Source organism: Idiotropiscis lumnitzeri, chromosome 11 (assembly GCF_059441095.1).
Source record: "Idiotropiscis lumnitzeri isolate Australia: NSW breed Sydney's pygmy pipehorse chromosome 11, RoL_Ilum_1.0, whole genome shotgun sequence".
NCBI classification, from domain to species: domain Eukaryota; kingdom Metazoa; phylum Chordata; class Actinopteri; order Syngnathiformes; family Syngnathidae; genus Idiotropiscis; species Idiotropiscis lumnitzeri.
In genome coordinates, this window is record NC_142401.1 from 6,022,953 (window position 1) to 6,050,931 (window position 27,979).

Consider the following 27,979-nt stretch of genomic DNA (forward strand, 5'->3'; position numbering starts at 1 on the left):
ATTCAGCTAGATCGTGTTGCCGGCAGATTTCAGATACAATCGTGTCTTTTCTGTCTCAAGGTTTTGTTTGTTTTTTGTTTTTTTTGTCTTTTTTACAGTTGATAGACAGTTGCGATAGCCAATCAAATCTTGATTTGGTTACAGTGATCCTTCCTGCTGACCTTACGCTGAAGGTGATGAACGCGTTTTGTGATTGGATGTTTACTCGTGGGCTGCGGTAATGCAGAATCAACACACCCGGAAGTCGTAACTGGCGACCGTTCGAAAATGTATAATATATACTTGGTTTTTTTAAAACCACAATGGCCGAAGGAGGGAAAAGTTTTTTTTTTCAAAGGAGGAAAAAAGTGTGGATTTATTTGCAACTACATTTTCAAGACGGACCTTTCAAGAGAAGCTAGGTCGTCCAACACTCAGTAGTGCGTAAGTGGCTTTCTGTATATTATTTCTCCCGCCGTGGTGTCATAAATGATGGCAATATTGTGGGGGATTTATTCAAGTTGGACTTCACTGAAGGCCTACGTGTGAAATGCAGAGAGATATGATCACCTTTCAGTGTTGTGATTTTCAAAGTAATTAACCTGTCTGTTGGCGTGACTCCAACACTTGTTTAACGAAACCGCTTTGAGTTTTGACATAAGCGCCATTACCCACTGGTACTAAACTAAAAAAACCTCCGCGTTATATTTGGCCCAACACTCTCCTTCCAACAGCTCATCAAGAATATTCCCAAAAGATCTGAGGTAGACCACATCCACGAAGGTGGTCGAAAGCGTCTACCTGCTGTGCTTCAACTTGTTGAATGTACTCTTATGCCATTCTAGTTCACATCGTATAGCAGGAATGGGCAAACTACGGCCCGGGGGCCACATGCGGCCCATTAAACGTTTTAATCCGGCCCGCGAAACTTGGGGAAAAAAATGTAATAAAAAAAGCTTGTTAATGTTTTATTTTCTGAATACTTTGGTGTGTCGAACATAGATATTTTGTTGCAATACCTTTGTTCATTTTTATTGAAAATTACATTTATTTTTTTTCTCCGATGAGGTGAGGTTACCAAAACACTCCATCCATCTGCTTCTGGTTCGACCCGTCTGTCAAATTTTAGAACCCATTGTGGCCCACCAATCAAAAAGTTTGCCCACCCATGTTGTATCGAGTGAAACGATGTCCCCCATCGGCGGTCCCTTCTCAGGGTGTCTTTTTCTTTCCCTAAATGGGGTTTTGAGTTTATCTTCGCCTGGTCGGGCGGTTTAGATCAGAAAATATCTTTAATCTTTGTCAGCTATGGATGTGTGAAGCCCTTTGTGATTCTTCTGTGATTAATGATGAAACAAACCAACTTGACTTGTTTTGCCTTTTTGTTTTGTGTTTAATATTGAAAAAATGAAAAACACGATATTTTATCGCTTTAATGTGTTGTCCGTTTGGTTTCTGTAAAGACAAAATATCGTTTTGGTTATTTGTTTTATTTATCTTATAAACTTTTTTTTTTAGTTTGTTTGAAATGAGTCAGTATAAATGATAAATAAAATGTAGACGCTCAAAAGAGAATCCCTGTTGGCACGTCACAAAAGTCTTGACAAGTAATGTTCAAAATGCTTGTTGTCTGTTTTTTGCCTTTAAACAAACGCCAACTTTGCAAAATCAGCGTCAGTCTTGACGTGTAATAATAAATAATCTAAATCCTTTAATTATCTAGAATTGTTGTGTCCAGCCCACTCCCCACCCCCAAAAATGAACGGAATGTGGCTTACTTGCAGCTTGTTGAAACGTACATAAATCAAAAAAGCGATACAGGTCAATAAAAGTAAATAAATAAAATTCTGTGGTGTCCAGCTGCTGAAGTGTAAATCTGTCCTGTTAAGTAACACTTTGTGGTAAAGACACATTAGAAATGATTTGGTGGCTCGCTGCATTTGCGTCCTCCGTGAACCTCGGCAGGCCGAAAAACGCACGTGTCTCAACACCGGATGATTTTCTCCATCAAAAATCTTTTCACTTCAATTTGAGAAGCAAAGTTGGTGATAGTGCTCATCCGCTACTTACGGGGAACAGGGATGCTTCGTAGAAAATATTTATTGGAGGTATCGCAGCTTTTTTGTTGGCAAAAGGGGTTTGTACAAAGTATTACATGCGTACAAAGCCTATTAGAAAAATGAATGTATGGCAAAAATATGAGTCACAATTCAAAAGATTGAGATAATAAACTCAGAATTTTTCTGAGAAGCTCTCATTCCACCAAATAGGGATCCTGACACAAAACACGCATTTATAACAGTGTTTTCAGCCGGAAAATAGCAGAAACTGTCAGTAACCGTGGCAACATAAGATGGCTGCCCTCTGGCTTCAGGCACTAGGGAACCATCGGAACCATTTGCAAGAATGGCTTTCTCTGGATTCCAGTTGGAGGCAAAAATAGATCCTGTTTTGGATTGTTAAAATTGACTCATGTTTCGCCGCCATTTTGGGACTGGGTCTGTTGGAGGTAAATCGAGCTTAAATGAAAATAAGTGCCTTTTTATTGTGCCCTTGTATTGCTGGCATGAGGAGGTAGGTGGGGAGGTAGGTCTCTAATAAATAAATAAATATATATATATATATATATATATATACACATATATACATATATATATATGTGTATATATATATATATATATATATATATATATATATATATATGTGTGTATATATATATATATATATATATATATATATATGTATATATGTGTATATATATATATATATATATATATGTATATATGTGTATATATATATATATATATATATGTATATATGTGTGTATATATATATATATATATATATATATATATATGTATATATATATATATATATATATGTATATATGTGTATATATATATATATATATATATGTATATATGTGTGTATATATATATATATATATATATATATATATATATATATATATGTATATATGTGTATATATATATATATATATGTATATATATATATGTATATATGTGTATATATATATATATATATATGTATATATATATATGTATATATGTGTATATATATATATATATATATGTATATATATATATATATATATATATATATATATATATGTATACATATATCAAATCATAGACTTCACTTGAAATAAAGTTGCAATTACCTGAAGTGCTTCTGAGTGCTACAATCTGGAATACGTTTCATGATTCTGTGATGAGAAAATAGTGCCATCCATAACCTTCATGTTAGCAGGTTAAAATGGACTTTTATGTGGTACTCGGCAGAGTGCGTCGCACCCTTTGTTCCCCCGAGTTGTCAGATTTCAATAAAACAAAGACAGGGCCTGCTCTTCCTCAAGCTAACACATGGCAGCTTCGCTCGAAAGGCTGCGGCACCGTAAATCAGCAGAATGGCGTCCGTCCGAGGGCATCAGTTGCTTCTTATTTGACACACGTGTTCTTTGACGATACGCACAACACCTGCGGAATGTCTGCGCACAGCATGAGCCAACTAAGATCAAAATGAAAAACTATTCCGAATGATTCAATTGGAATGGGTGACACGGCTCAGTGGTAGAGTGATCATCTCGCAAGCCAGACGTTGTGAGCTCGATCGCTGGCCTTTGAGACCGTTTTAAGTTGTCCTTGAGCATAATACTGAACCCTCAGTTGCGCTAATCAGATAGCGTCAACGCTAAATTGAGTCAGAGTACGCGTTGGACGAAAAATAATGCAAACCTTCCACAGGTGGACGTCAAGATTGCGACTTTTGTTTGAATTGCAACAATTTGACTGACGGGTATGAACTTTGGCGTCCATAAACAACAAGTCACAGTGGTGGGCTGTCGGGAACAGCGAGACCCTGTGCGATTGGTCTAAACAATCGAATGTAGGTAAACAATTTTTTTCCAAGTTGAATTCGAATGTTTGTTGCATGACTATGTGTTTGTTTGTCTTGGTTTATTTGCTTTGTCCAATCAGATTTCAACGTCTATGAATAATTCATCAAAATGATTCAACCAGTTAGTTGAAGTGGTCAAAAGTCAAAATCACTGACAAAAAAAAAACTGAACTTTTTTTTTTCTTATGGCAGCAATTCCCCCCCCCCCCCCAAAAAAAATCACCCGACATTTTTGTTAGAGAATCGAAGCTTTCAAAGCCTAACTCTTGTTTAAATTGATCCATTGGAAATCTAACTCTGGTTTTAATCTGTAATTTAAAACCGTAACTGTGGTTTTAAAGCCTAATCCTGTTTTAAACTTTCAGTTGAAACCCTAACCCAAGAGTTAGGAACACGCACATGCACACACACACGCCCACCCCCCCCACCCCACACACACACACACGGGCATGCACACACATCCACTTTTGCCTGATAGGGCAAGAGTTGGAGGTTTCAAGGTCGCTGTCATTAGCATTCATTTCAAAACAAAATCTAAGACAGTCACAACAAGGGCTTGAATGGACTGACAAAACAAATTTGCAAATTTAGTACTCAAAAAGTTGTATTTTTTTTTCTCTTTGTGAGATGCCATTTCTTTCACAAAAAAAGTGCTCAACTCTTCAAAATGGAACAAATTATCCGAAAAGAATGACTTTTTTTTTTAATAGATTTGTTTCAAAACTTATTAAAAAAAAAAAAATCAAGACTTTTCCCACCCAGGACATTTTTAACTACTGTGTGTAACATTTCCATGCTCTCAAAAGTAAAAAAGTTTTTTCTCTATGTGAAAAATGCAACTTTTATTTATTTATTCATTTTATTTATTTATTTATTTATTTATTTACTTTATCATTCTTCACAAAACAATCTGGAAATAACACAACAATATTTTCTAACACAGAAAGCTTTTCTTTTTTCAAGCGGATGTCAAGTCCAAAATGTCAACCTTCTGATGGGTCTCGCTTTCGTGGAATGCGAATGAAGCAGAAAACTGCCGCCGTTTTGAGCCACCTGAGGGGCGACCATTTTGACGTGATCTTCCACTTACATGACATCACAGTTCCGGACGACCAAAGTCGTGATTGGTCGTTAGCCGAGCCCTGAGCAACTGTGACGTCATGATCAGCCGACAGCACGTGGCAAAATGGCCGACCCTGAAAATGTCTGCTTTTTGCTGCTTCATTCTCATTCCACAAAAAACTGATTTATTAGAATGTCGCCTTTCAACAAGTGGGGCCGTGTAGAACATGTTACTGTCACGAACATTTTGGACTTGACCTCCCCTTTAATGTTCTCTTTTTTTTCTACAAGGAAAAAACACTTTTCACAAAAAAAATAAATCTCAAGAGCAGCAGCTTTTTTCTGAGAGATTTTTTTTTTTTTAACAAAACCATATTCCATTTAGATTTTATTCCCTCGCCCTTGAAAGGACATCATCATAAGCATGTTGGAGGATAAAATATAGAAGGAGGAAGGCAGCGGCGGCTCGCCAAATGCCTCCTGTGTGTGATGTGTGTGCTTTTTGCCACCCATAAAAGCAAAACAGAAAAAACGTTTTAACAAGCTGACACAATGCCAACAAGTTCCTAAGATTTATGAGCACCTTTACCAGGTCGGATTAACCGAGCAGCATCAAAGAAGGTTGGAAATGTCAGCATGGAATAAATTGTGAAAATAAACAGACACGCACAAAAGTGAGCGCGGTCAAGTGAGGTGCAGGCTGAAAAGCAAACAAGTGTTAGAAAAGACAAAAAAGTCAAGCCTGCCAAAAGTTACTTTTTGCATGCACGTTCATTTGAAAGAAATAAATCAATTTTTTCTCAGGAAAAAAAGCTGTGATGAAGGAAAGAATAGAGAAGAAAATGGAATACAAAAAAAAAAGGAAAACAAATTACAACAATACATTTTTTGGGGAATAAAATGTTTTTCTGGGGATTTTTTTTTTAGGTAAGAAAAAATACCATTGCTCACTTTGTTTTTTGTTTTTTTTAGAATATCGGATTTTTTTTTCGTCAGAAAAAGTTGTTTAATGTTATTTCTTTTTCAAGACAAAAGTCAAACAGAAAATAGCATGTCTTTTTTTTAGGTACGCATTTTTCCTTTTTCCCTCTCAATAAATTTGGGGCTGTTTTTTTTTTTCTTAAAATAGTCACTAAATATTTTTGAGAAAAAAACCTTTCTCACATTGACATATTTTCCTCCACTTATTTTTCTTCACCAATAATTGCATTTCCAGTCCCCCTGTCACAATATATTTTACTCTTAGAAAACAAACACAACTTTCCTGGCAAACAACATAACCATTTGATTTTTTTTTTTTGCTTCCTGTAATTGTCAGGAAACCTTTTTTTTTTTTTTTTTTTTTTTTTATTGAAACGCCTTTACGCAAAACTGGCTTTTCTTTAAAACCTTCGACTCGCGTTTGACACCCTCATTTGAAAGCGTAATCTACCTTTAAAGCCTGACTGACCCTGCCTGGCTTGTGACAAATCATCTTAAAAGCGCAACTGAACAGTTGTGGTCTGTTGACGCAGACGACGTCGCCCGCTCGTTCGCAGCATAAACTCCAAACATCAAAACCACCGCCTGACACTTCATACAAGTGCAACACACACGTTAGTCACTGCTTTGTGCACACACACACACACACACACAGTTACAAATGCACAAGCATACAAGAAACACACACACAATGCCGCTATATAAACATTCCCCCGCTCGCACTTTTGTAGGCGTCTTAAGTTGTCCTGCTTCAAATCAATTTACATTTAAACTTGCTGTGCGATTAGTCTTCATGGTACAGATCGTATGTCACGTCCGCGTGTGTGCGTGTGCGTGCGTGCGTAGCCCGAGGGCAGCAGCAGATGTCCGTTAGCTCATTAGCTCATGAGGTGAGTTTGGCGAGAGCAAAAAGAAAAACATCTGTTCGATTGGAAACACGTTTCATCAAAGTGTGGCTGCGGCCGCACTTTTGCTTTGGAGCTGGATGGCCCCCGGCGAAGCAAAACCGGGCGACGTTCCTCACCAGACCCTCGGAAGCTCTTCGTCGAGTACGAGGCGCTCGCGGCACAAAAAAAAAACTTGCAAATTCCAGCACTATATAAATCACGCATAGTCCGCATAATATCTTATTTGAAGTAGTTATTCCTTTCACGCCATTTGAGATTATTCGAAGCAATTAAAAAAAAAAAGAAGCGTATCTTTGAAGTACAAAGAGGCAGCTTGGGCCGACACGCAGTGGATGTCGATGTCGGATTTTGTGTCAAACTTAATTTCAACCTCGACGGGTTGTCGTATCAATTTGGTTGATCTGGATCAAGTTTTCGCATTTGGCCAATTAGATTCTAGCTTGTATTTGTTGTTGTGTCATTCTGGTTGGTCGGGGTCGAGGTTTCAAATTGGGCCAACGGGAGTTTGGCCTGAATATGGTGAGAGTCTCTTTCATCCAGGGGGAAGAGGCTCAAAGTTGATGTGTCCCCGGGCGCCTCCCTGATGAGGTGTTCCGGGTACGTCCCACTGGGAGGCCGCACGGCTTGGCCTGGCAACACCTCATCGTCCTCCCGGGAAGAACTGGGATGAAGTGGTTGGGGAGAGGAAAGTATTCGCTGTCCCTGTGACGTTAACCTGGATAACCCCAAGAAAAAGGATGGCTGTATCGTGGTGTGTGGGGGTGTGCTTGTGCGTGTCTGGGCGTGTGTGTGTGTGTCTATATCTCTGTGTGTCTCTTTTTCTTTGAGCATGTCTTGTATGTCTGCACATCTGTGTTTGTCTGTCTGTGTGCATTTTTGTGTGCGTCAGTGTGCCTGTGTGTGTGTTTGCATGTGAAGTTTTGATTTTGACTTTTGAGATCTTAAAACTAAATGTCCAAATTACACAACAGATGTATTTTATTTATTTATTTTTTTTTTCAAGGATCATCCAACTAATTTAGGAATGTTTAAAAAAAAATGTTCCACTTTATTTGTTTGAAATTGCCCCACTTTGAAATGTTTGGAAACAAGAACATGTAACAGTTTGCTGTTATTCACAAATGGAATTCAAGAAATTAAAAATGTTGATTAGAAAACAGGAATTGATTTTGAGATGTTAATCAATATAGCCTCGCTTCAAATAAGAAAAAACTGCCCCTTACAAGGAGAAAGTTGCTCCTCAAATCAAATCATTGATTAGCAAAACTGCTCCTCAAAAGAGAGTCATTTTGAGCCTCAGCTTTAAGTTAACGTGAACAAGGCGGGGAAAATCTGAAACCGCGGAAACATGAGCCCATCGCACACGCAGCACACATGCAGCTCGTTCTCATTCCAAACGAGTACCGATTAACAGCAAAACTGCAAAATGCCTGACCCAGCTGGAGTCCCTACATTGGAGTCGTGACCTTTTCTGGAAACTTTTATGTTAATCCCAAACGCTGCCTTGAATTTCTAAATTACAAGCCAAACCATGGCTTCCAACTCTCATTTGAAACTCAAACCCGTTGCTTGATGTCCATGCAGTTTTCCACTTTGGCCTCCAGGGGGCCCTCGTCTCCATTTTCCTTCCCATCAACAATCATAATGTCCAATGAAAGAATGTTTTTTTGACTTAAGAAAAATAAAGAACGTGAACTTTTTTTATAGTGTGCTGCTAGTTATTTTCGAAGTACGCTTTTCCATTCCGAGTAAGGTAAAAATAAATATATAAAGTATCACCTGAATGTGGTTGTGGCTTGGTTTGGACATTTTGTAAGCAAAGGCCATTAAGCAAATGTATTTCTCTTGGGTTGAGTCGAAATAATGCGGTCTAAATAAACAAAAATGCCAGCATAGTCACAAACTTGGGAAGGAAATCAGCGACTCTCCTTTCAATGTTTTTCTTTTTACTATTAAGTGAGGAACCACAAAAGGCAAGAGAAGAACCGTCGGCCTTTTGTGGTCATCTTTGGAGCTTATTGAAAATGCCTCAAGTCAAAATGCAATGTCAGCATTTCGAGGTCTTCCAAAAATCCTCCCCAAAGTTCACTTTGACTCGAAAGCGCCAGGAAGTCAAACAATAGCCGATCAATCGGAATCCAAAGAGGAAACGCCGGACACTTTTAAAACACCGCATCGTCGAAATCTTACGCAATTGCCGGGACTTGGACGCGAGTCGACTCGATTCACTGAATATGATTCGCGACTTGCTTGGCAAAAACTCGACAGACTTTTGATGGCCCCGAATAAGATTTCGTAGGTTGTATCACAGCTGTATGCCTGGTCAACATGTGTAGTCGTGAGGCTGCCTCGTTGAGGAAGTCTCCAAAGATGTTCGGAGTCAAGATTTATCGTTTGGATGAAAGCAGCGCAAAGCAACATTCAAACTTTGTAACTTGAAAGCAAGAGACGTAACATCTCGGACGTTTACCTTCACCTTCAAATTCTTTTGTTTGCGTTGGAATGTCTTTGTGGTTTGGCCGCTGAAAGGTGAACGGGCCAAGATTATGGAGCGATCTCCGTCTGAAAATCAGATTCACTTCCTGTCTTAAAGCCGTTGCTACAAAGTCGTTTAGTCTCCCCCGACGTTTAACTCAGCTTGAGGCTTCACATTTGTCATTATTGTTTGCCCACCCTTGCTCTCGAAAGATCTGGCAATATGGGGAGCTCTGCGCGGAAAACGACTGCCAGTCAATAATTTAGCTGGCTTTTATTTATAGATATCAAGCTACAGAAAATTACGAACAACGAAACCTTTTACGACGCACCTTAGTCCGGGAATTCAACTCACTGTATCAAATGGCTTTTGCCCTGCGACTGTCAAATAAAGCGGATAGGAAATCATGATGTTTTTGCCCGGTTGGATAGTCCAAACGTTAACATGAAATCAAATTATCATTCCGTATGACTGTGTGGAGAAAGTAGGAAAACAGAGCTTTATAGCGAGTACGTCTTAAGTGGTAAGAATCGTTCTCCATCGTGACCAAATGTACTGTTTTGTTTGCTACATATTTTAGGCTTTTACCAGCTTGCATCATTATCCATATAAATGTATTTTCCAAAAATGATCTGGTGTGTTGATGACATTTTGCTGGCTCACATCGGCCCTCCACATGGAGCCATTTAGTTGAGTCGTTGCTCCGAGAGCCTCTTAGCTTTTAGTAAGGACACGTTCATCTAACGTTAGACCAATTACGTCCGATTTCTGTTAAATTTGCAATTTGCTCGATTGCCTCTGGAGGGGAGATTGTTGACAGTAGTTAAACAAGATTTCATCTCATTTTGAAATCAAAATAATCCTCACAAATCAAAAGACAATGACCCCAAGTACAATGTTTTTTCAATGGGCGGAGAGTTTCCCTGACTTGATCGTCGTCTTGACTTGTGACGTCATTTTGATTTCAGTCACTCTTTCTGAAGCGACGATTTTACGCGAACAGCAAACACCACACGATGGTGAAATCATGGAGATGAGTCTAAAAATGGCAAAAACTGGTGACGTTATTTTCAACGCATGAGAACACGCCCAAGCCCGAGTCGCAACCTGCTATCTCGCTAGCTCAGCGGCTAGCTTACTAGCGATAGCCGTGAGCAAACCAACACAGCTATCAGTTTATCGCGAGCCAGCCAGCTTATTGAAAACGACCTCATCGCAATCACGCGAGCCGACAAAGTGACTTTTGACAGCCTCGTATTTTAGCGTTGACTCGAGTGATGGAAGCAATTAGGCAGCTATCTTTGTTGGCGGTCACAAACAACTGACGTAACAAACAACTTATTTCTACACTTTTTACTGTTTAACAAATAGATGGCCCTTGTCAAACAGTCGTAAAAAATTGCTAGTTCACAAAAATGCCGAGTGACAGTGATGCTAAAAAAAGTGGATTTACAAGTTAGAATTTTTTTTAGTAAAACTATATATGTCATTGAAAATAAATGTTTTCTTGTACAGTCATACACAAAAATACGACTATAGTAGACCCCACATTTTCCTTGGAAATGGTTGTTTTTTTGTTTACTTTTCTTGTAGTTTGGACCTCACATCTCTTTGTGCTATTGTGTTTCATATTGTCGTGTTTCCTCCTATATGGCTGAGGACTGTTGTTATTTCCTTTTGTTGAACTTGTATTGGCTCTTTTCATTGTTGTCTGCTTTGTTTTATTTTCAGTATCTGTTCCATGTTGGACTCAGTCCTTCTACTTTTGTCCACGGTCGAAAATCGGAATCCAACGATTTGCAAATTCTTTGCAATCTATACTGAGTTGAATTTGCTGACATTTGTGCTGGAAATAATCTGTGTTGACACAATGTCCATGATTTCCAAAAACAGTTTGAAATGTGGACTCATCAGACCACAATACACTTTTCCACTTTGCGTCGTCAGTCCATCTCAGATGAGCAGCCGGTGGCGATTGTGCGTGTCGTTGATACATATGGCTTTGGATTTGCTTGCTCGACTTTGAACATGCATTTGTAGATGTTGCGACGAATCGTGTTCGCCGACGGTTTTATGAAGCCTTCTTGAGCCCTTCTGGAAATCCCTCACACAATGTTGGCGGTGTGTAGCACACTAATGCCAAAGAGGATCAAAGGTCACGGGCCATCAATGTTGGTCTTTGGTTTTGAATTTCTGCCCAAAAAATGTTGGATCAGCTAATGATACCCGATTCTTTTAGATCCCAGAAATCGGTGGTTTTAGTCTGGATTCCCTCAATGGGAGTCAACTTGACCTTTAAGCATAGGATTGGGCCGGTACAGGATTCAACAAGTTTTTTTTTTTTTAATTTGTATTTTTTTTCAAATTTAAAAAATAGGAAAAATAAATTGCAGCGGAACGGGAGTGGGATTTTTTTTTTTTTTTGTTTACCTAGAATGGGACGGGACAGGATTTTGGGATAGGATGGGATTTTTTTTCTGTGGAAGTGTGGCCGGGACAGAAAAAATCAAACTCTCGCTTGGAGAAGGCCCGATGATTTGTGCTCTCGATGGGGAGTCTGCATGTGTTGCTGCTCCAATTGGTTGACGGTGACATTTTGACATAACAAGATGTATTTTTGTATTTCATCTTTTGTGTTTATTATGTATCCATTTATTCATCTGATTGATCTTGGGAATTGTGAAAGCGGCTTTTGTCACAATCATTTCGTGGGAAGCCGTCACATTCCACCCCCCCCCCCCCCGCCAACACTACTAATCTAAGTATTTATTACGCGATGACAATGAAAGCTTAACTTGTCCTCCTCTATGTCTCCTTCCACAATTTCTCTTGTATTTCTTGGGAAAAGCGCCAAGATGCTAAATACCAAAGGTAGAAATGATGATGCGCTTGTTAGTTGTTGTCATTATTATTATTGTTCGCATTTTTAAAATGGGAATATCGTAAGTAACCTCTTGAAACTTATTGAAAAATATAATAACAATACTAATAACAATTCAATATTAATATTAATAGCAATATTAATATTAATACTATTAATATTAATATCAATACCATTAATATTAATATCAATATCAATATCAATATTAATATTAATATTTGTATTAATTATCAATATTCCCATTATTGATATTCTAATTACTTTGGACACCGACTATTCATTATACTGGATCTGACTGCAAATCACGAAAATAAATTGCATTTCCGTTCCTGGGAAAAAAATCATTTGGATTTACAAAATTTTAACATTAATTGTATGTGACTTAAATGTGTTACGCTAACATTTATCCCTTGTTTATTTTCAAGTGCAAGAGGGGAAAATTAGGTCGGTTCACCACATAATCAAATGCAAGTGAAAACAAATTACTTTTAATCTCGAGGCCGATCTGAGTTATTCTTCTACTTATCATTCTAATTTTTACGATTACGATTTTTGTATTGACGATGATTTCCAGTGTGGTAAAAGGTTGACTCACAGAATGGATTGTGGCGTAATGAATGACACTCCTCAATGTCAAAAACATCCTTCATGGCGGAGCTTTCATGGAGACACAAATAATCTTTTTCAACGTCACGTCAACGCTATGGAAGCTCAAAAGTCACGTTGGCCACTTCCTTCTCAGCCTTGATCAATCGTTCACGTGCTCTCCAGAAGAGCTCACAGACTTTGTTCGCGTCGCTGGCACAAAGTTTAGATCAGAAACGGGCATCTGGCCCGCAGCCGGCACCCGGGCTCGCCGTGGCTCCTCGATTTATCCATTTCATTCTGAAATCCGAGCGAGGTCGCACAACAGGTCAAATTTGTAGTAGTGGAGTTTGCATTTTGTACAAATAGTACGTAATTGCGCTCATTGCGTACGCGGCGCGAAGGCCACACTTATGTTTTGGTCAAAACTGAGACAGTTTGAAGTTGGGCAATTCTTAAGTTTTGCGTATGTGAAAATGCTTTCCCGTATATTCAACAACGAAATAAGAGTTTACAGAACGAACTGTCCCTTGTGTTCTTTTGCAGATCGAAGTAAAAAAAAAAAAAAAAAAAAAAACAATTCCGCAAATGGTTTTGTAGCAAACAACTTTGTTGCCATACATATCCATAATTTAGATTTTAACATTCTTTCAATCTAATTTAGTATTTTTATATACAATCCTACTAAAATAAATATATAATAATACTAATACTGTATACCAGGGGTGGGCAAACTTTTTGATTGGTGGGCCAGAATGGGTTCTAAAATTTGACCGAGGACAAATTCCTCCTAACATTTGTTTTTTTTTTGTTTTTGACTTCAGTGGTTGCTCACATTGCATATAAGTCAATGCCTATCGAGCTATGACAATGTGATATAAATCCTAATTTAAAATCTTGTAAATGTCACGCATTTAAAGTGCGCGTTAACGGTTCATTTATCGTGACACGCAATAAACATGCCGCCCGCTCACCTCCATGTGATGGAGTCACGACGTTGCGGGAAGCGCCGAGCCAAATTCTCATGAAAGGAATGGAAATGGCGGCCGTAACGTCATGCTAATGTCATGTAAAGTCATGTCGGTGCTGACTTTCATGTCATGTAAATAAGCGTTGAGACGAGGGGCCTAAAGGCAGCGTGTCATCGTAGCGTGTTGTTGCCGTGTTAACAGCGTGTTCCCATCTGTGGTCTGCATACTTTTCTGTCCCAAATCACCACCACCACCACCAATCCGCCGGCTCCATCCCGCCCCCTCCCTTCAACCAAACCTCGGTGCGCACCCCACCCTCACACCCACCACCCCCGCACGGCCGTCTCCAGACCTTCCCCGCAGATTGTCGGCTGCGAGGCGAAGGTAGCGGCTGCTGCCTGAGCTCAGATAAAAAGCGGAATGGGAGGATACCGGCGGGACATTTGGGGAACCCGTTGGCGAGGACGGACGCGACCCGTATTTGAACAATCCCACCAGACGACCAGGAGCTGCACTGGAACCTTTGCCAGCGCCACTTCAAAACGACAGCACGCGTGAAGTAAAGTCCATTTCCACGTCTGCGTCAACACGTATGTTGGCACTTCTTCCGAATGACTGAAACGTTACGAATGTGAAAGAGATTGCCGACGCACCTTTTCGGTTTTCTTTTCATTTTGTGCAAAGTTCTGACAGCGTTTGAGCTCGACCGCCAAATTTTGACAGCTGCCCTGGCTGAAACCGTTGACTGCTTCTGGATTTCTAAAAGAGGTTTTCGCTTGATCTTGTGTGAAGATCCGGCTCCTTAGGCAGTGTTGCGTCTCGAACCTTGATGGCTTCTTTGCTGGAAACACTGACAGAATCATTTCAAGGCACTTTGAGAGCTTCTCTCTCAATTTTGCAAGAAGTCTTGGCAGAGTTCTGGCGCCTCCAGCCGAGTTGTGGCACCTTGCGGCTTACGACCAAATTAAAAACATTAATCACTGCCGGATTATTTCAAGATCTTTCTGAGGGGTTTCTCTCTATTTTGCGAGAATTTCCGGCAAAGTTCTGGCATTTCTGGCCGAGTTTTGGCAACTTTGCCACTTGACAAATTTTCTTTTTTATTTTTTTGGTGAGAATTTCCGGCAAATTTCTGGCATCTCCTGAGTTCTAGCAACTTTGCCAAATTTTCTTTCTTTTTGTGAGAAGTTGCAGAAACATTCTTTCTCTTACGGCACGGTTCTGGCACCTCTGGCAGACTTCCTTGTCCTCCGGTCGCCTTTTGGCACCTTTATGGCTCCCTTTTGGAAGGTTTTCGCTTCATTTTGCGAGACATTCTCCCAAATATTGTGGCCTCTCAGAAAGAGCTTTTGCCTTCCCGCACCTTTAATGCTGACCTGAGAATTTCAAAGTCCTGTGAGAGCTTTTCACTCTGGGTAGCAGGAAGTTCTGTCATCCTTCTAGTTCCTCAGGCACTGTCGCAGCATCTTCCGGTTCTGCCGGAAAGAAAGGTTGACAGCTGCCAGATTTTTTCAAGCTCCTTTGAAAGGTTTTCCATCGTTTTTTTTTGCAGGATATTCCGTCAGAGTTCGCGCACCTCCAGCAGACTTCAGGCTCTGAAACATTGAATGCTACCAGGGTGTGCACACTTCTGATACCTTTAAGGCACCCCCAGCTAGAATGTTTACAGCTGCCAGATCCTTTGAAAGATTATTTGAGAAGTTCCAACTCCTCTGGCTGACTGAGGAAATTGTTGTCAACCTCTAGATTAGGGCTGAACGATTTATCGTTTTGGAACCGAAATCGCAATCTGATCGTGATTTTTAGATCGTCAAAGCTGCATTATTTTAAAAAGGGCGAACGAGGAGTCGCTAATCGCTGAACTGAAATTCAGATTATGGAAAGACCCAAAATAAATGCTTTGGTGTACAGTCGACTAACAGAAGTCTGGTTCGAACCGCGTTAGGGCAGCTATGAACAGAAATGTTGTATTTAAAGCAGTACATAGCGAGACGTAAAATAAGAGGACGGCGACATTCGCAGTTTAGCAGACGCTCTCAGACGGAAACACGGAAGCGGTTGACATCATCATGACGAAGAGGTTCAATGTCAAAGGTAAATTAAATATTTATTTATTTATTTATTTATTATCAATATTATTTGCAATATTTTGCACCTCAGTTTTGAGAGCCACTCAATAATAAATCTCACAATTATATATTTTAATCTATTTAGTTTTGCTAAGGGACTATGATTTTATTGACATAGCTGACATTTATGTGCAAAGAACATTTTTTAAAAAAAAAATAAAAATGTATTCTCATGTACACAATGAGAGTATACTTGACGGCAAGAAATGTTTTTAAAACTTGACAACTGCCCCCCTCACAAAACCTCTTTGGTGTCCTTGCATTATTACAGTAAAAGCTTTTATTAATTTTAATGGTTTGTAATTTTCTGTCATAAATATTAATTCATAAATGTCACTGCCCATCGTTAAAGAAAATTGAAAATCAAATCAAAATCGCGATATCTGTCAGAAGAGTCTCAATGCAATTTTTTTCCAAAAATCATTCAACCCAATTCTAGATGCTTTCAAGCTCCCTTTGAGAGGATTTCTTTGCGTTCTGTGACAAGCGTTCCGGCTCCTCTGGTGGCCTGGTAAAATGTTGACAGCAGCTGGATTGTTTCAAGCGCCTTTTATAGATTTTCTCACAGTTTTGTGTGAACTTCTTGTTCTTAAGGCCCAGTTTCGGGCTCCTCTGACACCTTATGGTTTCCCCAACTCAAATGTTGACAGCTGCTTAATTTCTACCAGCCCCTTTTGAGACTTTTTGGCATTTGAATGGATGGGATTTTGTTTTGGTTGAAATTCTGGCAGAATTCAGACTCGCCGAGCAGCGGTCCAACTCTTCCGGGAAGGTTTAAGCCTTTTCGGCACCGTTACAGCAATAATGATGACACGTGTCAGATGGTTTGAGTGGATTTCTCTCCATTTTGCGACAGGTTTTAGCTCTGCTGGTGCCTGTCCGGCTCCGCAGCTGGAAACGTTGACAGCAGCCGAAACGTTCCAAGCTCTTTTGGAGAAATTTTCTCCCCATTGAGGCGAGACATTTCATAAGCATTAAAGCTCCTCAGGGAAGCCTTTTGGAAAATAATGACAGCAGCCGGATTGTTTCAAGTACCTGTCAATCCTCAAAGCTCTCCCTCAGTTCAAGCTGAGGTTAAAATGCAACTTTATTTTAATTACAAATTCAGCATTCTGCAGCATTTTCTTTTTTAGTTGATGAAAAAATGAGATTAAAATAATTCACGACTACGGATACGAGCACTTAAATAGAAATTTTTTATTTATTTATTTTTTTCTTTTGGAAGCAGTTACACTGCAAGTCAAGTTTGTCCAAATCTGGCATTTTATCTTCTATAATGTGATTTAAATGTTTTGCAAAACATGAGCCAGTTGTGAGTTTTTGTCAAATATTGTTTATGGCATTTGACAGAATTGCATGACAGGCTGAAATTTATTTATGGACTAAATTCATTTTCAAGTCTGTACGCAGTAAAACTCGGCGTTGGTGCTTTTGTCTCGATGAGGGTTTTTATTTTTTATTTGGTTTTAGGTAATAAAAAAAAAGAAGGCAATATTATAAAATGAAATTTCCAACTGATGTTTTTGTCTCCTTCTTAATTAAATCGGAGTACTCGCTGCTATTGTTTTTCACAACCTTATTTTCGTTTAATTGTTGAGATACTTTCAATATGAAATCATCTTCATTTTGTGTGTGTGTGTTCTGAAGAAATGAAATTGTGATTATTAACCTCAGATTGTAACCATTACAATAATTGGTATTGCTCTCTCGTCTAATTATTTCAACATGTTTCCTATACATTTGCGCAATAAAAAAAATGCTGCGGTGGTGACTTCATGTGCGATATTTCCACACACATTTTGATTTTATGACCCATTATTAGATACGGTCGCTGGGAAGAGGATGCGTCGCCCTTTCATGTGCTGTGATATTTCAGGCCTTCTGCATTTCATGCAATAATATGATACCTCGCGACAAATGCCACAGCAGAATGAAATGGAAATGATTTTGTTCCGTCATTCGTGTGTGTGTGTGCGTCCAGCACTCTCGCGCAAAGAATATTGACGTCATACTTGATGTTTACGCATCTCTAATTTGCAATGTTTACATGTCATCATCCATTCTATTCTCATGTTCCAAATTGACATCATTGCAATAATTCATATTCATAATATTTGCACCATCGTACTTACGTAATACTTCTGACGTGAATGTCGTCTGCCGCATTGTATTGAATGCATTATACAAAGAATGCAATGTTTTCAACGCCATATTTCCGCCTTCTAATGTATCATATTTCCTTCATTTTTGATGTGTTTGAGGTTCTAATGGTTCTAATTTCATGCAATGTTTTTGCATCGCATTTTGGGATCTATGGCTCTATAACGGAGCATATTTCATGTTTGTACTCATCTAATGTTGCATATTTACATCCTGTTTAATGTTTGGAGAGCTCTCATGTACCATACTAATGACTTCATAATTTAATTTAATTTAATATAAATGATCTACACAGCATGAAACAAATATTCGAAACTCTCATTTTGTTAATAATATTATTATTGTATTAATTAATAATAAAAGGAATGAAAAATATTTTCTTACATTCCATATTTACATCCTATTCAGTGTGCCGTATTTAATAGTGAGTACACCTAATGTCACATCCTCATGATTACATCATATTTAGCACTATTCATTGGTCATATTTCATGTTCTGTACACTTCTACATATTTTCTAACGCACAATGATGACATCAAATCTAATTAGTTTTTTTACTATACCTCTCTTGCACCATATTTGCAGCAAATATATATAATGCCCCATATTTGCATCATATTTAAAAGAAAAGGGAATTAATTAAGACGAATCAAAGCAGTTGAGTAAAATGACTAAAAGAACAGGGGAAAAAAAGGAAATGTAACATATTTGCAGTACGTCCCGTTTAGCAGTATATTTAGATCATATTTTCATGTTCCATCGACCTCTAATGCACCATATTGACTTCATATTTCAGGCATGACGCTTTCCTTGTGGCGGCCCCGTCGGCCCACTTTTGCGGTCCCGGTCAGGGTAATGAATGGATTTCTTTTCATTGTTTCATGTTCTATGCACATCTCATGTATTGGATTTACATCATAATGAACACAATTGATTGTTCTATTGAACTTCAATGAACCTTCAGCTCTTTTGATATTTAAATAGCTAGAATTGACGAATATGCACCATGCTGTATTAAGATCACATTTCACGCTATTTTGTTTTCTTATTTAATGTTCCATGCTCTTTTAAAGTATCATATTTACATTGCATCTTGGACATTTGCTATTGTTCACATATTATTATTACTAAATCATATTTGACATATTTGCGTCATACTTGTCACTAATGCAACTTTTTGATGTCATATTTAATGTTCTGTACACCTAATATGCCATATCATGTATGGAACAAATTCATTTTTAAAATGCAAAGTTGTGACGTTACAGCAAACAAATTATCTTTAACCCGAAAGTAGTCATATTCTGCAAATAATTGTATTTTTTTCCAGGAAAAAAAAGTCGCAATCTTTACAAGAGCAAAGGTCTGATTTATTTATGTTTTTTTTTTGTTTTTTTTAGTTAATTTAATTAAGTGACAATATTGAAAAATGCCACAGGAATTCAAAAGGTGCCTGTTTGGGAAAAAAAAACATTTTTTCTTAAACTTTTTTTTATGCATTTTTTGGAATTTTTACAAGAACTAAGACATACTTTGATGGGATTCAAAGTCATAATATTTTAAGAATAGAGAAAAGAATTCCCGTTTTCCTGATAAAAAATAGTCATATATTATTTCATTTAACAAGTCAACTGAATGAAATATTACTTTGTTTTCATATGCTAGCTGTCTTTTATTCTGGCAAAGAGGCTTTTTTTCTTAAGAAAACATTAAAAAAAAATTACCTTGTATTAGAGATTGGAACTTTTTTTTTTTTTGATGGGAACCACACCATTTGTTGCAAATGATTTTCACGCCAACCCCCCACCCTTACCCAAGCCGTACTCGGGGAGCGCAAGTTTGAGAAGCGGCGCTTGATGAGATCCAGGCCTGCTCATAATTCCCGCGCTTGTGGTGGTTCGTCGCCGCATCGCTTTTCTCAGACATTGAAAGCCATTAAATTCTTTATGTGTGGTCAACTTTAACATCTTCCCATCTGCTCCCACACTATTTGAAATAGAATTATTATTAATCTTGCATTAGTTCTATCACAATTGTAACAACAATTGTAATAACAATTGTGGGAAACCAGTAGGAAAAATTATCATCATCACATTGGTGTCCCCAAGGTTTGTTTTAAAAATATTTCACTGGTGAGGGGACAATTGTTCATTTGAAATTCTTAACACTGGCAGATATTTATAGTTACAAATAAATACCGTTAAATTCCAATTATAACATAAAATCATAACGCCAGCCTGACTGTTGTGATTTTTCTTTTTTTTTTTTTTTTAGCCTGATGCTGATTCTAAAATTTGTCGAAATAAAATACCGATGAATCGTCTAATTAATTTTTAAAAAATGACAATTTTTGCTCCCTAACACAACAATAAAGATATGAAGTACAGGAAGAACATTGGACAGTTTTATTATATTTTAATATAATATTCAGATATTTGTTCAAATTTACCAGAGAGGAAAATTGGATGGTTTTCTGCTTCTTTAAAGGGGGATTTTTTTTAAAAGTCATTTTCCTTTTTTTGTGTTTTAAAAAAATAAGAGCAAAAATTTCAGATTTTTGACCATTTTAAGAGAGTTAATATCGGCCGATGAAATCAGGCAGTCATTTGAAAACATTTCTTACTTCAGAAGTGCGTATCAAAACTGGTAGCCCTTCATATTAATCCGTTCCCAAGAAGTAGCCCTCAGCTTCAAAAATATTGGTGAGCCCTACCTCCAAAGGCAGAGACCCTTCTCCAAGGTGTGGCAGCAGATGCCAAATAATCTATCAATGCAAAATTCAACATTTTATTATAAATGTTCTTTAGATTGTCTCCGGCTGTGTCGAGTGTTTAGAAATCTTTCAAGAAGAAATGCACCACCAATTAAGTAAAAAAAATAAATAAATAATAATTCTCATCCAAGATGGACAGACAATTCCGTCCTTGGGACAGAATTACTATCTCTGGTATTCTGATTAATATAGCGTTGGTGGAATAGAAATTCAACAGATGAGTAATTGATCGATATTTTCTTCCCGAAATAGGATAATTTGGGAAATTCACATTTTTGCCATATGTTTTTTGACAGCAAGCAAAAAGCGTTGTCAGCGGCAAACATCCCCGGAGGCTGCAAAAATGTGCCGGCTATCTTCTGTTCCCATCTAGAAAAACAACAAGTGCTCAATTGAATCGGGAAAACAAACCATCAATGTGTCACCGCCAGACGAGATTTCATCGCTTTATTTATTTAGTTTTCCTGGGAGGGTGGGTACAGTCGTGTCATCGGGAAACACTCATGATGTGGGACCCAGTATCAGTTTACTGGACAAAAAAGATAAAAAATAAATAATTCAAGGAAACTACCATTCCCAAAGTTTGCGTGGAAACACATTTTGTTTGATTATTTATTTATTGATTTATTTATTTTTTAGGCCTTATTCCAAAGCAGAATATCTTCATTTGAAAAAATGGTTTTGAGATTCTTTTTTGCCAATTTATTAAAAATGAAAAACTATGAAATCACAAGCATGTCGATTTTTTTTAATTAATTAAGTTTGCGTGCAAACACATTTTGTCCGATTATTTATTTATTGATTTATTTATTTTTTTACGCCTTATTCCAAAGCAGAATATCTTCATTTGAAAAAATGGTTTTGAGATTCTTTTTTGCCAATTTATTAAAAATGAAAAACTATGAAATCACAAGCATGTCGATTTTTTTTTAATTAATTAATTAATTTATTTATTTTTTAAACAGCACATCACTTCTTCCTAATTTTCTTATGTTACAGCATTTATTCCAAAGTGGAATTAATCATTTCCCCTAAAAATTCCACATAAAGTGTCCTGTAAAGACAACAAAGGATTTGGAGAGATTTTTTACAATGTATTCGAAAACAAAAATCTCAAGTGGATACAATGCATTTCGTATAGTTATTTAGTTTTTTGGGGGACTTTTTTTTATTTTTTTATCTCAAGCCTTTTTTAAATTTTTTCCCAATTTTTTTTTTTTTTTTACCTGAACAGACTTAATCCAAAGTTACCGTAATTAAATTTGTTTTCCTGCTTAAAAACACAAAATGTCCCAAAATAACAACCTGAAAAGGATGCTGAAGAAATTTGCAATGATTGATAAAGAAATTGTTTTTAAGAAGAACTACGAAATCAAAAGCACATTCATGTGCATTCAGAACTTTTTTTGATTGTGCGTGTATGAATGAGTTGGACCCTTGTATACTTTGTGTGTCTTCTGAGCGCGTGGGGGTGTACGTAGGGGGGGGTGTGCGTGTGTGTGTGTGTGTGTGTGTGTGTGTTTGAGAGACAGCAAAAGTGGAGACAGCCGCATATCACAAACCAAGCATTTCTAATTGAAAGGGAAAGCGAGCATGTTTGGGTCTTTTTTTTTTTTTCTTTTTTTTTGAGGGGGTGGAGTGAAGTGAACTTTTAGAGGGCGATTGAAGTGCCTAAAAGTCATTTGCAAATGAGAAGCAGGCCCATCTAGGCGCCGTGATCTGGACATATCTTATCCCATGTGTGTGCGTGCGCGTGTGTGCGTGAGGGTGATTATTGTATTGTATCAGTCACCTCTGATGAAAAATGTATTTTTGATTTTTCAGATCTGAAGTGACAGGAGCGCAATGATGAGTGTTTTCGCTTATTTCTTTCAACATTTCTCATTCTTTTGTCATTTCTGGTGACTTTATTGGAGACTTATTCAATTTGGGTGGCTTTTCTTCCATTTTTTTTTTCTCATTCCAGCGAGAAAAAGCAAACATATGGCTCATTTAAAGTGCCGACCCCTTCCAAAAAAAAAAAACACAAAAAAAACATCCATTTGTAAAGATGAAACGATAGTGGAAAAAAATGAAATGTGAAGTTGGTGGTACCCAGGAGAAGCGGAAAATCTGTCTTGCGTATCGCAAAAATTGCTAATGTCATGTACATTCACATCAAAATAACGTCGCCAAAAAAGTCATCTTCAATTTCTAATTTCAAACACAAAAGCAAGCTGACTTAGCAGCGTAATCGGCGGAAAGTTATCCGCTCCGACCTTCATAGCTGTCCAGCTCCATCTGCAGCCACCCTTTTTTACGCCAATGTATCGAACCAAAATATTTTCACTGGTTATTGTCAATCTTGAGTGGACATAATGCTGCAAGGCTGCCGCAACGTTGGGGAAGAGAGTTCAAACATTTGTTCTCAAGCTGTTTCCACACTTAAAACCGGGAAATAATTTTGCTTAGCCTAGTTTTTGCAAAAGATAAATTCAATGTCACATCATTTTTCGTCCATTTTTTTTTTTACACTGACAGAAAATGGCGGCTATCGTTTTATTTTGCAATGTACATCGTTGGGGATAATTATGATCCACATTCACGCACATTGTCAGATGACAAGGGGGGGGGGTTTGGGGGCGGGGACTATTGTACATAGATTCCATATTATGTAAATGTTGCATACCAGAAATCTATAGAGCAACGAATGTGATGCTCCACTTGCCCTCAGAGAACCTCCAATAACCCGCTCCTCCAAATCCAAAGCGAGTCTTTGGCCCATTCGTGTGTGCGATTTCACGCACACATTATCAGATAATCATCGGAAAGAAAGGAGAGCCGCCTCGGCTTTGCACACTCGAGCGAGACTAATCGGTGGCTTGTAAACCTAGTCACGAAACAGTGAAGACGCAAAATGTACGTGCAAATTTGACAGAAGTCACAAACAGTATGTCAGGTTTCCATGGAGACTTCTTTTTTTTTTTTTTTTTTAAATCATTGCGACTGAAGATCTCTGCCCACCTTTGACGTGAAATGCCGTTTACATGCTCGACGACAAAAATCCGAGAAGGTTATTTCGAGCCGCGTGTCACGCGCACATCGATGCAAACGCGATTGATCAAGATGGTGTTCGTCTAATAAGCGCAGTAGTTGTGATTTGAGGTACTTTGAGTTCTCATGTCGCAGGAGAGCTCTGGTATTTTGCCGCCATTTTCAAGTGCGTTTAAAAACGATGACGTCACTTCCTGAGTATACATTCAAGACGGGCATGTGCACGAATCGTACGCAGGTTGACCTGTTAAAGCGTAAACTCGAGATTAATTTTTTTTTTTTTTTTTTGCGCGGTTGTTGATTATTTGACCTCAGTTAACTCCATTTTATTTACTTCAAAAATAGTTTGCATATCTTGCAAAACCAAATTGAAATACTACAAATCCCATATCAGGTGTACATCTTTAGCACATCATCTCAGAACAAAACACACGCTCAAGTTACCTCTGGCCCTTGCAAACCAACACTGCTGGAATGTGGTGCTTGCGGGCAGAAACAGGTAAATGTATTTATAAGTTTTGAGAATTGTTTCCAAGGAAAATGCCTGTTTTATTTAGATTGTATTCAAGGATAAAACCAAAAATAGAACAGTCTTTGAATCAAAATACACTTAACATTTTGTGATTTTACATTAATTACAAGATATTATTCAAGTAAATATTTGTTAAAAGCTTCACAAAAAATAGCAGTTGAAAAATTTGATTAATCGTGATTAATTATTGATTTTTATTTTATTAATTAGTTCAAAAATGTAATCATTTGACAGCACTAATAAAAAGTTGTCGTCTTATGAGAATGGTGTTGTTCGTTTTTTCCCAAACAAAGTGATCATATATATTAGTCAAAGTTTATCAAGGGAAAAAGTCATATTTTAACAAGTCAGTTTCAAAAATCCAAGTTCATTTGCACAATATTACGCCTTGCAAAAAATACAGTTACTTTTGAAAAAATGTGCATTTTATTGCGACTTTATTCCTCTAATTCTATGCATTTAAAAAAATGCCGCAGGTGTTAAAAAATGTCTCTATTTTTTCTTTATTTTCTGGGCAAGAAAAATGTTATGGATGTAAATAAAGCGCTATTTTTTTCCTTGAAAAGGGAAGTGAATCACACATCATTATTAGGTCAATTTAAAAAAAGAAAACTTGGGTTACTTTGCATTTCTGTAAAAGACGCTTTAATTCTCATCTAAAACATTTTATTGAAGTCTGCTTCAAGTGATCATAGGCCGCAATCCTGTCTGTGCTTTAAATGAATTAATTCGAAATTTTGGTTTAAAAGAAAAAAACAAGACCGATTAACTGTCTGACTTTGCTATTTGCAAAGAGAGAGCGACCAAGCGAAACATCCACAAATAATTGGGGCTTATAATTGAGTTTCGATGCCATGAGATGATAGCCAAGCACTTCAGAGATGATCATAAAGTATCAACACCAAGCATCTTGCATGGACACAATTATGACCAGATGATACATAAATGACAAAATGCAAAACATGACCGTCGGTTGACTATCTTCTATCTCGTTGGACGTCGCGCCGTAGCGCACTCTCCGCTGCAAACGCACCGTCGACGATTCGTCCTTTTTGCGTGCGCAATGTGCGAGTCAGATGTGGCGGTGCGGCAGCGGGCAGATGTCAACGGCGTCAGCTAAACAGCAAAGAAGCAGAGAACGTCTTTATATCTGGCCCATTCTTCCCGCCTCTGAGCGAGTCGCATCCAAGCCGCTCGTCATGAACTCATTTGGACGCGTTTTTATGGCCTTTTAACATTCTCCGTCTTCATTCCACACTCCTTCAATCATTTCACACTCGGATGAGTTCCACCGAGGCGGCAAGGTGCTTTTTTTTTCTTTTTTGGATTTTCTCGCATTTGTTTTTGGCATCAAGTGACCGCAAGCGAGTTCGTATCAGCTCAGCATGTTGGGCAAACTGGCGTAGTTTTGAGAAATCAACTGCAAGCACAATCACATGGAAACAGCGATTTACTACTTTGTAATAAACAAAAAAAAAAGGAAAAGAAAGTCAGTATGTCGACGATTGACTCATGCATGTTTTTATTTTTGTGCTGCATACACCACTGCTGACTATTTTTTCTGTTGCTGCCATGTTGTTTTTATTTATTTATCTTATTTTTTTGTTGTTGTTGTTGGACCAGAGAAGCGAAAAGCACAGTGAGGATGCAGGCTTTGGTGCTGCTGGCCAGCTTTGCGTTCGCCACGTCGCACTACTTCCTGGGCACTGCCTACATGATGCCGGACGACACGCTGAGCGGCAACAAGGCCGCCGTCTCCAACGCCATCCCGGACGACAACCGCGACGCCAACGCCGGAGGATTGCACACGCCCGTCCTCATTGTAGGCAAGTCGCGGTCGCGTTTGCAAAATCGACGACAAGATGAAACAACGCACATAACAGCAACAGCAACAGCGAGAATGACTGCTCGACCAGAAGTCGAACAATACTTGTAACAATAGTAACTATAGAAATAAGAATAGGACAATAAGGACAACTATAACCTCAAAAAAAGAGACATTATTTTGTTGTTTTTTTTCTTTTCTCCAGAACTGCCTAAACCAGGAAAGAAAAAGAAGGCAAAAAAGGTGTGTGAGTGAATTATTATTTTTTTTTAAATCGATTTTATTGTGTGTTTTTAATTAGTGCATGCATGTGTGTGCTTTCATGGCCGATACAGCTTGCCGCATTCAGATAAATAGATGACACACTGGAGCCCGTCTGCCTGTCCTAGAGGTGTCGAAATAAATCTACTAATCGATCATCAAATTAATCGACAACTATTTTGATAGCGGAATCGTTTGGAGTCATTGTTTATCTTAAAATTGTCCAAATATTTTGATTTTAGTCCCCACACCGTGATTATTCTCTGAGTTACGTAATTCCCCTTGGTCACGCTTTTGTTTGACCAAAATAAGACATTTGCAAAGAGAGATCCGATTATTCCACCCAATAAACGATACGTGTCTCGATACGTGGGGCAATTTGATTTTTAACTGGAATGAGTCGTTTCGAATCGATTCAGTGGGATTACGTTTGGATTCGATATGGTGCGCCTGAGTTGGACGCGACGAGTTTCTTGTTGCTTTACTCACTTCTGAATTTACTTGTCACTACTGCAAATGTACAATTTACTTCTCGGATAAATCCTTCCAATGAAAGACCCATTGATCTGTATCTTGATATTTGCTCAAGTGGAACGATTTTATCGAGTTTGATTCGATGCACTCGCGTCTTTTAAATCATAACCAATTTTAAAAGAAAAATTTTAACACCTCTAGTGACAGCTCTATTGTGTTAAAAAAAAAAAAGATGTCAAGAAGCTCACCCGGGCTCACTCACCCGTTTGTTTTGAAAGCAATTTCCCCTGACGTCACCGCACATCAACTTATCCTAACGAGGCAAGCCGCAGCGGCATCATCTCGCCGTGTTGCGTTTTCTGACGCCCGTGCAAACTTGCTCCTCAGAACAAGATTGGCCGCCGGCGGCGCCCCCCGCCCCCCGCCGGCTGCATCCCCCTGTGGGGCAGCTGCAAATCTGAGGGGAAGGTGTGCTGCGATTTCTGCGCCTTGTGCCACTGTCGCATCTTCAGGACCGTGTGTTACTGCCGCATGGGGAACCCTCGGTGCTGAGGGCACCTGTGACCAGATGTGACCCCGCCCCCCATCTCAGAGGCCCCTCCCCGAATGCCTGAGCTTGCCTAAAGTCGACAGCATGAAAGCACTTTATCACGGACGGCAGCAGCCTGACATTTAGTTAGCATGTGTACTCGAAAGCTTATGACAGCATTTAGCGAATGAATAAAGTATATGCTCCATCAAATTGCATGTCTGTCCCTTAGCGCGCACCCTCTCATCTGCACGCACCCACAAAAAAGTCACTGCTGCGGACGATTACATTTCTCACATTTCACATTATGTTGTTTTGTCGGCTTTTATTCGAGAGCTAATGTGAACATACAGCATCAGTCAAAAGACAGCCTCGAATTCAGTGTTTTTTTTTTTCATTATTTAAAAAAAAGAAAATCCAGATTTGTCAAATGAAGATTAATCTATAAATCAGCGACGTAATAAAGACTTATTGATGGAATTATTTGGCAAAGAAAATAAA

The 27,979-nt window shown here is 38.3% G+C and overlaps 1 protein-coding gene across 7 annotated transcripts; it reads left to right on the forward strand.

Moving 5' to 3' along the window:
• Positions 1-228: 228 nt before the first annotated feature.
• On the forward strand, positions 229-27,967 carry asip1 (agouti signaling protein 1). 7 transcript variants are annotated; one of them, XM_088309409.1, is made up of 5 exons: positions 229-423; positions 18,848-18,903; positions 26,013-26,215; positions 26,420-26,457; positions 27,337-27,967. In XM_088309409.1, exons 3-5 carry the CDS (start codon positions 26,035-26,037, stop codon positions 27,499-27,501), a joined length of 384 nt encoding a protein of 127 aa, XP_088165535.1. In that variant the 5' UTR covers positions 229-423; positions 18,848-18,903; positions 26,013-26,034; the 3' UTR covers positions 27,502-27,967. The 7 variants fall into 7 exon arrangements, with proteins under 7 accessions (XP_088165535.1, XP_088165533.1, XP_088165538.1 ...); XM_088309408.1 differs by lacking the exon at positions 229-423 and adding an exon at positions 14,115-14,351; XM_088309407.1 differs by lacking the exon at positions 18,848-18,903.
• The last annotated feature ends 12 nt before the right edge of the window (positions 27,968-27,979 follow it).

Excerpts from the sequence above, each read along its gene's own strand:
- asip1 (XM_088309409.1), top strand. The coding sequence starts at position 26,035 with ATGCAGGCTTTGGTGCTGCTGGCCAGCTTTGCGTTCGCCACGTCGCAC. Across the intron at positions 26,216-26,419 it reads CACGCCCGTCCTCATTGTAG|AACTGCCTAAACCAGGAAAG; the intron begins GCAAGTCGCGGT and ends TCTTTTCTCCAG. Across the intron at positions 26,458-27,336 it reads AGAAAAAGAAGGCAAAAAAG|AACAAGATTGGCCGCCGGCG; the intron begins GTGTGTGAGTGA and ends CTTGCTCCTCAG.